The 13,128-nt window shown below is 36.7% G+C and overlaps 1 protein-coding gene across 5 annotated transcripts in view; it reads right to left on the minus strand.

Moving 5' to 3' along the window:
- The window catches only part of LOC124362064 (putative proline-rich receptor-like protein kinase PERK6), a 65,318-nt gene that overhangs the window by 38,607 nt on the left and 13,583 nt on the right, over positions 1 to 13,128 (minus strand). The window contains exon 1 of one of the 5 annotated variants that reach the window (XR_006922420.1): positions 8,755 to 11,819. The exons of 2 other annotated variants lie outside the window; for them this stretch is intronic. Coding sequence is in view for 1 of the 3 variants with exons in the window: in XM_046816234.1 (XP_046672190.1) it covers positions 5,362 to 5,555 (194 nt within the window). In the remaining 2 variants the exon portion in view is untranslated. Of the gene's footprint in view, positions 1 to 570; positions 1,789 to 5,361; positions 5,978 to 8,754; positions 11,820 to 13,128 lie in introns of those variants that run through there. 2 more of the 5 variants (XR_006922421.1, XM_046816234.1) reach the window with 2 other exon arrangements.

Consider the following 13,128-nt stretch of genomic DNA (forward strand, 5'->3'; position numbering starts at 1 on the left):
ACTACCATAACCGGAGTTACATTAAATTTCCCTGGTTTATTTCAGTGGCTGGAATATAAAGCTAATAAAAACAATAAATTCAAGTTTTTATGTAATTTTTGGCGATTTTCTTTTCACAATAGCAGCAACTTGTAAAATTTATAACTGGGAAACTTGCGGCCCGATTAAGACAAATTATTATACAATACAAATATAACTCATCTGATTTGGAGTATGGCATTTTATAGTTTTACGATTATTTGAAAAACTGTTATTAAATTACCATAATTTAATCTTGATTGGTACGCTAAAAAAATTTGGAATTGTTCTCGTCAGAGAGCTCTTACAATTTTTCATCTTGGACGTATACTTCTGTTTACTACTATTTAAATTATTTCATTACTAACAACACATTTTTTTGTTCTTGTTAATTTACAGCGGTCGGCGCCAGCTCGTTTGAACTTCCAGACAGGTGGTGGCAGAGAAAGGAACTTGACAGAAAGTCCGAGTAGCGAACTCCGTGCCATCAGTTACGGAACACTCTGTATAAAAGGAAACGTCTAATTCACCTCCTTGTCACATTCTACTCACCGAGCTACCACACAGGACGACAACGACCTCCAGCCATTCTGTGATCGGGTGGACATCCGGCCGAGGAGTCCCGCAGGGGCACTTTTATTATGTTCTCCTGAGCCCGAGCGTTCTCGTCAGGGACCTCTAGTTGGACGGGTTCCGGGGTAGGCGCGGACTCGCCGATGCAGATACCGAACAAACACCACCCCAGAGCGGGGGCGGCGAAGACGAGAACCAGAAGACACCAGAGGAGCGGTCTCATGGCTGTCACTGAGCGATAGTAACAAGGTCGTATCGCAGATAAACTGAAGAATGCTGATTACGTTATCTATAACTCCGAGTTGCCTCACAAAGTTCTTGGTACCTTGTGATTGTTTGTGATGTAAATAAATGACATTGTTTATGAAACATGACATAAAACTATAAAATGATTTTAAATGAATTATTACTAAAGGAGAGTAGGTAGAATTCCGTTATATACACAATAATGTTCAACTTGTATAGATAAACAACGAACTGAAACAATTTCGTTCATTTTTCCAAATTGTAATATCCCTAGTCAATGAAGTTTCTTCATAATGTATACAAGTTTCTGCAAGTCTCAATACTTTGTCAATACATTTATTACACTTCTTGTACTTGTTTACGAGTATTGCACACCTTAACTAGCTAGTTCAATAACTGCTTAACTCTTTACTTAGCCTGTATAAATTTAAATAGGTTCTCCTGATCTACTCTCGATATTGTTAGAATTTCACTATCTATAGTCAAGAAAAGAGTTAAAACCATTTAATAGAGCCTAGACTACAGCACATTAAAGTTTCGAAATTTTAGTCTTGAAAATAGAAACACATTATGGTTGTGCTTGCGTTAGTATCGCACACTTTGACCACTTGATTCTGTTTCTTCCGTTTCTGCGATAACGCAGATACGAGCTCCTCGTAGGCCACCTACACGGATTGATCATAAACCTCGGAGAGAAAGAGTGGGGCAGATCCGAGCAGTTCCGACAAATACCGAACATACGGCTGATCAGAGCCGAGCAGTTCCGACAAATACCGAAAATACGGCTGATCAGAGCCGTGCACTTCCGACAAATACCGAACATACGGCTGATCAGAGCCGAGTAGTTCCGACAAATCGCAAATATGCAGCTGATCAGAGCCTAGCAGTTCCGACAATTACCGAACATACGGCTGATCAGAGCCGAGCAGTTACCGACAAATACCGAACATACGGCTGATCAGAGCCGAGTAGTTCCGACAAATCGCAAATATGCGGCTGATCAGAGCCTAGCAGATCCGACAAACCGCGAACATGCGGCTGTTAAGCGACCTCATTTCGGAACGTTTATGATTTCTATTATCTATTACGAATTAGTGAGTCGTTTTATATCAGAACATATCTGAAAAACATAGAAATGATATAGAACGTATACTACCTTAATGTTTATTCAATTAATTATATTAATACTGAACTTTCTTTACGCCTCCAAAGACACTTGACAAAATGTGAGATGGTGCACAACGAATATAGTGTCATAATTTGCATATTGGCTTAAAACAACGGCACATATATATTTTTTTATTTCATTGGAAAGCTATTAAAATTAATAGGGTAAAGTAACACATTCATAAGCATAACTGCAACATATTTTAATATAGAGTCCTTAATTGGTAGTACACAAATAATAATTACGCTACAAAAGCTGTAATAAAGAGTTATCATAGTAGATGTGTTAAGAACTAGAAACTAAGTGGATTAAAAAAGAAACTTGTGAGCAAATGTTCTCTAAAACATAAATATAGAAATGTGACAAAATTAATCACAACTATCTAACTTAAATACCTAGCATAGCACGTGTAATCGTTAATAAATACAACTTTTTTCTAATTATATTATAGTAATGTAACTGACAAATTCAGTTTAAGATCATATACGAGTATAAGTTTGGTTTACAATATTAAACACCACTTTTATGTTCAACGTAAAAAATATCTATATAAATCTTTAGTCCTAGGAAAATAATTTAGTCCTACCGATCTCTAATGCTGTGAATATTAATTTCGATGTAATATCAAGGTTAAATGAAATAAATGTAATTTTGCTGCATCCTGCATTATTCAGCTTGAAAATATAATTTAAATGTACGTATGTATGCTGTACCAAACTATTGAAGGGTGTTTAACTCAGAGTAAAAGCTGAAAACACAGTGGTACATTTTAATAGCTTTGCCAGGTACGGAACTAAATTAAATCCAGAATAGTACGGAGCGAGAGCACGTGGGACTTCTCATTCCACTATTCCAATACACGGGCTATCTGTAGTTGGCAGGAGGGGTCCCTCCATCCCCACTCTTTCTCTCCGAGGTGTATGATCAGTCCATGTAGGTGGCCCACGAGGAGCTCGTTAAAGCAGCTCGCTGTCTCATTCCCTCTACAGTCCTAGTACCGGGAATTAGTTATCTGTCTCACCTGCTCGTCTCTCTCATTCCTTCTAAACCCTAGATCTGGCAGTTTATGTAGGAACAGGGTACTATTTTATGTTTTGCATGCGTTCTTTTAGAAATGAATAACACATATTCTCATTCTCAATAAATGTAGTAGTTTGAATTACTGTCTTCATAAAATTGTGAAGTTTATTTCTGTTCCAATTAATATACTCTTGTTTTGTTATATATTGATTTTATAAGGTTAAACTTACAAATTGTGTGAAAGAGGCGTGAGTGATACAATGTATGTCTAAATGGTCTATTGTCAGAATGAATGATTAGGTTAGGTAGGACGATTGTGATACAATGTGTGCATTGTCTGTTCACAATAAAGTTTATTGTTATTATTATTATTATTAAATGTAACATAGTGGAAAAATTAACTCACGTTTTCCAAAATAAAAAAGACAAACCCTCTAATCATACTTACATACAGTACTTACTGTAAAAATTTGAAATCCTCATCATCAGACGTTTTATATTGGGCCCGATTATAAAAAAGATCCAAAGTGACTAATTATGGTGCTTATAATTTCTCGTGAAGTGTAGTATCTTAAAGGATTGTGACCATTATTTGTAACAAATTTTATTCAACCCAAATCGATTGCACCACCTTAATGCACCTACCACGTACGTGAAATCGTGCACACCACGATACCTACCACGTACGTGAAATCGTGCACACCGCGATACCTACCACGCATGTGAAGTCGTGCACACTGAGATACCTACCACGTACGTGAAATCGTGGACACCGCGATACCTACCAGGCACGTGAAGTCGTGCACACCGAGATACCTACCACGTACGTGAAATCGTGCACACCGCGATACCTACCACGTACGTGAAATCGTGGACACCGCGATACCTACCACGTACGTGAAATCGTGAAATCGTGCACACCGAGATACCTACCACGTACGTGAAATCGTGGACACCGAGATACCTACCACGTACGTGAAATCGTGGACACCGCGATACCTACCAGGCACGTGAAGTCGTGCACACCGGTACTACGTACGTGAAGTCGTGCACACCGAGATACCTACCACGTACGTGAAATCGTGCACACCGCGATACCTACCACGCACGTGAAATCGTGCACACCGACCGCGATACCTACCACGCACGTGAAATCGTGCACACCGAGATACCTACCACGTACGTGAAATCGTGCACACCGCGATACCTACCACGTACGTGAAATCGTGGACACCGCGATACCTACCAGGCACGTGAAATCGTGCACACCGCGGTACCTACCACGCACGTGAAATCGTGCACACCGCGGTACCTACCACGCACGTGAAATCGTGCACACCGCGATACCTACCACCTACGTGAACTTAACACTGTTCGTAAATATTAAATACCAAAGTTCGAAATATGCATTGAAAATTGAAAATGTTTGCTGAAAATATAGAATGTCATGGCGCTTGGTATCATATACATTTCATTCCACGAGATAGTTTGACGGGTGCAAGGTGGATAGTTATGGTGCGATAGTGATAGATTATTATAAATACTATCTTAGATTTTACAATGTTTGGAAACTAGTAGACACGGACCTGTTGGTTATAACCAAACCTACAGTTACAATCGCCAGTAGTAGTATACTAATAAAATATCCAACTAAAATATTATGATCTAAAAGTGTATCGATGTACTAGTTTACGTTTTGTATTACATGAAAAAAAAAGAATATTTTATAAATTGAACCAATATTGTTTTGTGAAAAGTGTACTTGTAAGCAGAAAATAAATGTTAAAATATTTAACAATCGGTTGAGTGTACTGATAAGTATTTTCAGAGTCTTGCTAGTGATTTACAGCTTGCGGCGTAAGTCTGGATTGACTCCTATGAAAGGAAAACGGTACAAAGAATAATAATGGCGTCTAGTATGACATGATTGTAGGTATGTGGGTAACCTATAGATCGTATGGCATTTGGGTAGAATGCTTCAAACTGGACGGGGATCGTTTGACACATGATGTTGAAATGCCTCATTCTCAGGACAACAAGTATTAAATGTGTTTTAAGATTTCTTTATTTTCATAGTAATTATGGCCTATAAAGATTGTCAGTTAGAGTTAAAAAACAACGAGTACTTTGAAAGAGGTACGTAAATGTAAGATTATGGATTTTAAAATGGAGGCCTCTGCTCCATAGCTTCTAGCAGTAGTGCTCCCATATAGGCATCCCATTGTGTGTGCTCGCATTGTAAAGATGTATCCAGACGTTGGTCTCACCCTGTATAGTCAAACGTAATGTATAAAAGTAGCATTACAGTTTAAAAGAAAAAGTTGAAGAACACTTACCCTATCAGCAGCTTTCTACATATGCCACGTGAGTCCCTATATTCCCTCGGGTTTTCGCATGGGAAGGCAGGAGGATCTATTATAATTCCGTTGTTTTGTACGTTAGATAAGATGCTTGTACCGCCGAGGTCACAAGAGGTAAGATGTGATGACAGAAGAAGCGCAACGAAAACGTGAAGTAACAACCGTTTCATATTGACGACTGACTCGAGGAACAAGATGAGATACGAAAGGTCAGCAGTGCAAATGCGATAATGAGCAGTCCTAGTCACGTGGGATGGTTACGATAGTCGGCACGTCATAGTGTTGTCTTTTGTTGCCTGATTTAGGACTTCCTGCTTCTAGAGCCATTTGTTCTTGCGTTACCATACAATGGCAAATTTAAATATACTCGGAGCCCATGGTCAGTGCACCACTTATACAACATTGTAAGATCAGCATTTAGGCGGTCAACAGCAATATTGATATCATCCAACTGATAGTGCGTGTACATTTGAATGTCGTCAGCATATAACATTGCTACATACAGAAAGTAATTAGTTCGAGAAGTCTGAGTGCTGTATACAGGTCGATAACCGGACTGGTATTTGAACAGGACAATATTTACATTAACATATGCGCTAACCTGTTTATACACAAGCTTATCAAGAATCTTTCCTAGAACATACGATATGTTTATAGACCTGTAGTGTTTACATTCTAAAGGATTATCTATCTTAGGTAGAATTAATGCTCTCTTCCACTGACTAGGATAAACACTGTTATTAAGTGAGTAGTTAAAAATGTAACATAACACAATGTTTTATTTCATCATACACCAATTTGATGAATTTTAATGGTAAACTATAATTTCCCACTGCATTGTAGGAAATATTTTAACCCTTTCCGGGCCAGGCGGCAATATATTGCCGCCTTGATATTCGTCGTTTTCTTAAATAAATACGACGTCAAATGATTAAAGTTTTATGTTTTTTTATTCCCTGGTATATTTGTAGATAGTTAATACGAATATAATTTTTATTTTGAAGGTCTATGCATTTTTATTTCGTAATTGTCACGTGAGATTATCAGGTGACTCGATCTATTGTTGTTAATTCTTTATGCTTTAGTGTAATCGTACTATTGTATGCTGGATTCTTCTTCATTATTTTATTTTGTGGTTGTAAATATTAGTAGTGTTACCTGCTTAGCTATTGTGTGTAGTAGTTACAATGACTGACAATTTGCGATCTCACGTGAGTGAAATTGTAAGTAGCATATTTGTAAATAGAAAAAGTGTAAATAAATTTCAAATAAAATTGTGTAAATATTTCTTGGTAAATAGTGTTTTTAACTGTATTGAAACTGCTTATAGATCCTACAATCATCTGTTTACCGGTACATCCATATGTGAATATTTATTTTAAGTTTCTTGCAGTGTAAGAGTCAGTTGCTTTATCACTTGTTGCGAAGTACAATTATGCGTATTTATACAAAATGTGTCATAAAAAATTTATTTATGAGAGAAATAACACAAAATTTTGTATGGTTGTTCCTTTGTAAATATACAATATAATAACATAGCTTCCTACGGTAAAATTATTTTTCCTTTTTTAGTTATTTACAAAAAAAATAAAAAAATAATTTTTTTTTATGTAATCCATTAAAACATTATTTTTTTAAAATTTTAAATTACTTAAAACTACATCTATATATTTTTTTGTTGATAGTATATATCTATACGAGTAATTTAGGTCATTCTCTAATGTTTATGAAAAGTTATAAATTTTAATCTAAGAGACTGCAAAATCGCCAATTTTAGCCTGGCACTTTTGACTAGTCACAAGGGAATATGATATGTGAAAAAATTTTGCAACATCTCATATTTGGTCCTGGCCCTGAAAGGGTTAATCTAATTATAAATTAATTCTAACGTTACATTGGTAAAAACAAAATTATTCTGAGGCTCTCCTGGTTTTATCTTATTTCTATAATATTCAATCAGATTATTGTATATACCATTATTAACACCACAGAAATAATTATTAAGATCCTTAATATTTACAATAGGGTCTGAAATATTTTTCTGTTCCTTACCAGCACCCCGACTATTTAAAATCTTCCATAAGTCTTTGCGCGATTTTTGTTCCTCTAGTAACGAACTAAAATGTCGATTCCTCGCATCTCTCTGTAACCTCTTAAGTCTATTTCACAACTGTCTGTACTCTTCCCAGTCCCCCACATTTTTTACTCTAACATAACGCTTATATTTAGAGTCTCTTTAAGGGGATTCAGCACCCAAAAACCGAATTTTTTATAACATTTCTTTTCTTTAATTTTATAGAAAATTTAATTCCAAACAAGAAAACACCATAATAATGCCAAATAAATGCATATTTGGGTGTGTAATCTGTATTATTCTCAAGCGCTGCAAGCGTTGAATTCACATTATTGTGTGAGGCTAGCGCGTCGCGTCTGTCTTGTTTACAATAAAGGCTGTAGACTTTGTATTTTTCATTTGTACGTTATATAGTGCTACATTAATTCTAAAAATATTCTATCTTTATTTTTAGACGTCTATGACAGACCAATAGCAACAATGTTCTTTGTTTACTCCATCTGTCAAAAATATAAACAATAATCTGCTGTCTGCTTTGTAATTGTTTTATTTTGTTGTTCAACGGTGCTTCTATAAGTAAAAATAATAGTTTTTATTTGCTTTTACCTAGTGAAATGGGTAGAAAAAGTTAGAAGAGGCTTTCTCTCAGTCAAAGAAATGCAAAGAACATTTCAGAGAGATAGAGGAGTGTGAATTCTGGTGATACCTTAGACCTAGGCCTAGGCCTAGTGTGTAGTGTGAGTGAACCTGTTCCCAATACAGAAGAAAATGAAGTTACTAGTGATGAAGATGGACCAGTTACTAAAAAGTGATTTACGGGTTGAGGCGTAAGTCTGGATTGACTCCTATGAAAGGAGAACGGTACAAAGAATAATAATGGCGTCTAGTATGACATGTTTGTAGGTATGTGCGTAACCTCTTATGGCTGGATTTTTTTAATCTGCAATGTCGATTTGGGTAGATTTTTTCAAACTGGAAGGGGATCATTCGACACATAATGTTAAACTGCCTAATTCTCAGGACAGAAAATTATTAAATGAGTTTTAAGATTTTTTTACTTTTGTAAGAATCATGTCCTGTAAAGGTCGTCAGTTAGACTTAAAAACCGCGATCAATGGTACTTAAATGTAAGATTATGGATTTTAAAATTGAGGCCTCTGCCCCATAACTCCTAGCAGTAGCGCTCCCATACAGGCATCCCATTGTGTGTCCTCACTTTCGGCTCACCCTGTATAGTCAAATGCAATGAAAAAAATAGCATTACAGTTTAAAAGAAAAAGTTGAAGATTACTTACCGTATCAGCAGCTTTCTACATCTACCACGTGAGTCCCTATATTCGCTCGGGCTTGCGCATGGGATGGCAGGAGCAGATATCAAAATTGAGTCGACTTCTACGTTAGATAAGACGTCTGTACTGGAAAGGTCAGTGTCTAGGTCAGCCGAGGTAAGATGTGATAACAGAAGAACCGTAACGAAAACGTGAAGTAACAACGATTTCATATTGACGACTGACTCGAGGAACAAGATGAGATACTAAAGGTCAGCAGTGCAAAAACGATAATCAGCAGTCCTAGTCACGTGGGATGGTGCGAAAATCGTTACGTAATCGTTTTGTCTCTTTTGTTGCCAGCTGTAGGAATTACTACTTATAGACCAATCTCGTCTTTTGTAACCATACAATGGCCATTATAAACGTATTCGGCTGAGAGAGAGCCAAAAATGTGTGAAAACAGTGCCACCCAAGCAATGAAACCACCAATATTTATTGGAAAACTTAGACTCGAGAGCATATAAAAGGGAAAACCCAGTAGGTGAATAAGTTCTAAATTCCAAAAATCCTGCGACATCAACGGAGTTTCAATGTGGATGTTAAAGCATTGCTTCAGGCATTTACTAACACCACTAACAAAATCAATCAACTTTTCATTTCAAACCAGAATCTTTCCATCAAAATTGAAACTGCAAAAGTCATTTCAATGTAAAAAAGATGATCCTTTACAAACCAACAACTACCGTCCAATTTCCATTTTGCCGGTACTGAGCAAAATTTGTGAGAAACATTTCCTGGTATAACTCAAAAGTTTTGATATTCTCAGCCCGACCCAATTTAGATTCAGAGAAAAAAGGAGTTCAGTAGACGCTGTAACTAACCTCATAGAATATGTTGTCGATGGACTGGAGAGACGTGATCACGTGCTCAGCGTATTTTTCCACCTCTTCAATGCATTTGACTGTGTGTATCATGAAACACTGTTGCACAAGTTAGAAAGGTTTGGTGTACGGAGTCTTCCTTTAAAATGGCTTGGATTAGTGTACGAGAGCCGTGTGTGCAGATATGGGGTGTCTTATCCTCAAAAGTAAAGATCAACCATGAATTCCCAAAGGGATTTATCCTTGAGCCAGTTCTTTTTCTTATTTACGTAAACGATCTGAACCCATTGATCCAGAATGGTTCGGGGAGGGGATGTTCACCAACACGAGACGAGAGGCAGAGGCAACTTTCGCTTCCAACAGCACAGGACAAATGCGTTCAGAAACTTACCATCCCAAGTAGATGTCAGATTGATAAACAGTCTCCCTGAACACACCAAACAACAAAATGGAAAACAATTCAAAACTCAATTGAAAACCCTTCTGATTCCGAAAGACATGGTGAAAAGTGTCATGGAGCTTTTGATAATTTCTATAATTATATATAATATATAATAGAAAACCTTTTAGAAAAATATGTATTTTTCACCGGGGCTGTACGTGTGCAGCTGTTGGTTTACCGCTTGTTTCTAAAGAGAAGTAAAAAATTGAGAAGACATCATCAATTTTGTTACTCAAAGATTGCATTAGCTATTATGGCAAGTGAGGAGATACAGCAAGTGCAAATTTTCCCTACAGCTTGCTTATGCCAAATAAAATTGTGCAGTCTAAGAGAAATCTAAGAACTGGTGAGAAAATATCTGTAAATTGTCCTAAACCAATTGTAGAGCACACAAAAATTATTGAAGGGACTGATCGGTTCGATCAAAGATCTGTTTTTGAGATGGGGTTGAAATCAAGAAGGTGATGGTTGAGAATATTCTATTTTATAGTGGATAGCTGTGTTATAATGCGTTTATTCTTTACAGTAAAGTTCAGAAAGAATATACAACATCTCAATTATATTTCAGGAATCGTCTCGGCCAGAGACTACAAATTATTTTTCTAATGAAGATCCCTGACGGCATTTAATTGTTGACTTAGAACTGTTAATTGTTGCTATATCGTTCTTGAAGAGACATTCAATAAGAATTCTGCTGTATGCTATACAAAAATGTTTTTTCTCTCATTACTTTTTGAATAATGATGAGTTAAATTGGAGAAAGCTTAAATTTTAAACAGAAAACTGCTTTCTCTATAAGCTTCAATACAACAATCCACAGTAACACGCAATATATTTTCTTTTACTCTAATATATGGATGAATACTACCCAAACAGTAAAAGATTATTTCCGATGTAATATAAACGTTAATGTGGTAGACGTATGAATCGAGACGTTTTCAAGAGAAACAAGAAACAAGAGATAAAGAAAGGTTACGGTGTGCCTGAAGAAACAAGCCTTAGAAACGTAGGTTTACACCTCCTTAAAGAATTAGAGAAATATCAAAGGTGTCGTCTTTGAAATACTAAAACTACCAAAAAACGGCCCTTTTAATTTAAATCTAGTTTGTAATTATGTGTTAAGTTAGTTACCCGAAGAAGAGATCAGATTGCAGATCTCGAAATATAGTGTTACTGATTTTGTGTATCACTGAACGGTGGCAAATGTCCGGAAAAAAATCTGTTTCCTTCAACATACACCTCACTTTGAGTCGTGTACCCAGGCCAAAGGCTTTATTAAAGGAGTCGGAAATAACCGAGTGCTACCGACTTTAGCTGATTCCAGTCTGATGCACTCGGTACTCACGGCTTGGTGTAGGTTGGTAATAAAACAACTCCTCTGGCTATTTTCTCGCGATACGTGTATTATTTAATGGATATTTTTGAAACTGTTACTCACATCACTCTACTCTACCACCTTCAGTGCAAGTGTAATCATGGACCGACATTAGGACAGCGATGGAGGTGTTTAGTGGTTATGTGCCATAATTTTGACAGAAAATGCCATTTAAAATACGATAATAACTGTATAGCCGGCACTGTAAATATTGCACATAAGCCAAACGGATCTAACGATTTTCACGAAATGTTTCACACGTGAATGACATTACCCGACACTATTGTGAAACATTACAATGGTTGAAATTGTTCTTTTCAATCTGTCGTCCTTGTAAAAATAGACAAAACTGATCTTTGCCAAGTGAAAATTGTCTATAAACACACACACACACACACACACACACACACACACACACACACACACACACACACACACACACACACACACACACACACACACACACACACACACACACACACACACACACACACACACACACACACACACACACACACACACACACACACACACACACACACACACACACACACACACACACACACACACACACACACACACACACACACACACACACACACACACACACACACACACACACACACACACACACCAAGTTTAAGGAAAGTAAGTAATATCGATTTTAAGGTCAATTCAAAGCTCCATAGTGGTTTGAACTTCTCCCAGCATCCAAACTTTTTTCATAATTCAAAACGGTTTGAATGATGAAAGTAGTTTGTGAGGGAAACTACTATGGAGCTTGAAATATTAACCTTGTCATTTACATTACTTGTGTTGCTATAACTTATGTATGTGTTTTATTAACAAGAATTTCCTTTGAACTAAGATCCATTTTTTTGTTTTCAAGAGCAACGCCGGAAGCCTCGCGTGTGTTGTATACCTCTTCTGACTCTAAGTTCGTTGGAGTTTCGGCAGGGTATAGATGGAGCTCTTGCTATAAAATGAGTGCGTTGTGTCGTGGCGTACTCAAAGGTGAATCTAGAGGCAGCAATGACCTCAAAGATAGCGATCACAAACACTGCTGCGAGTACCAGATACAACCACCGCATAGCTGCAGGCTTCAGAGAGATTGTGAGTTGCACAGTATCCCATAGCGAGTAGCGTACGTAGCAGTGATAACATGAAAGGTCAGGTTCGAAGTGCTGACAGATTATTTAAATCACAGTTGAGAAGATATACATGCAAATAGCAGAGTATACATTTAGTGTAGATAAAAACCATTGGGATTTTCCAAATTTAGCAGATAAATCATATTAGAAAGCAAGGGTCAATATAGATAACATTAGGCCGAAGTACAATTATTCCACAATGGTAGAATACAAGTAGGAGTATATGAATTTAACCTCAAACAGATAGTCTTAGTTTTCAATTATCATAAATAAGAAAAGAAGATATATATTAATAGGAGAATCAACATTACTAACTCCTTGTTTCGTAAAGTTTCAACGTCGTCACTTCTCTGGAAAACATATCTTTCATCTAGGAAAATGCCTATAGTTGTGTCAAAGGTATCCTAATTAGTGTACCCTTTTAGCAATTGAGAAACACGAACTTATCTGGTCTCTGAGACGACCACTTTGTATCGCAGATTTTTAATGTATTGTATTAAATTTTGTGTTGTTTACTAAGGACAAGTATCTGAGAAAAAAAGTTGAATA

Source organism: Homalodisca vitripennis, chromosome 5 (genome assembly GCF_021130785.1).
Source record: "Homalodisca vitripennis isolate AUS2020 chromosome 5, UT_GWSS_2.1, whole genome shotgun sequence".
NCBI classification, from domain to species: Eukaryota; Metazoa; Arthropoda; class Insecta; order Hemiptera; family Cicadellidae; genus Homalodisca; species Homalodisca vitripennis.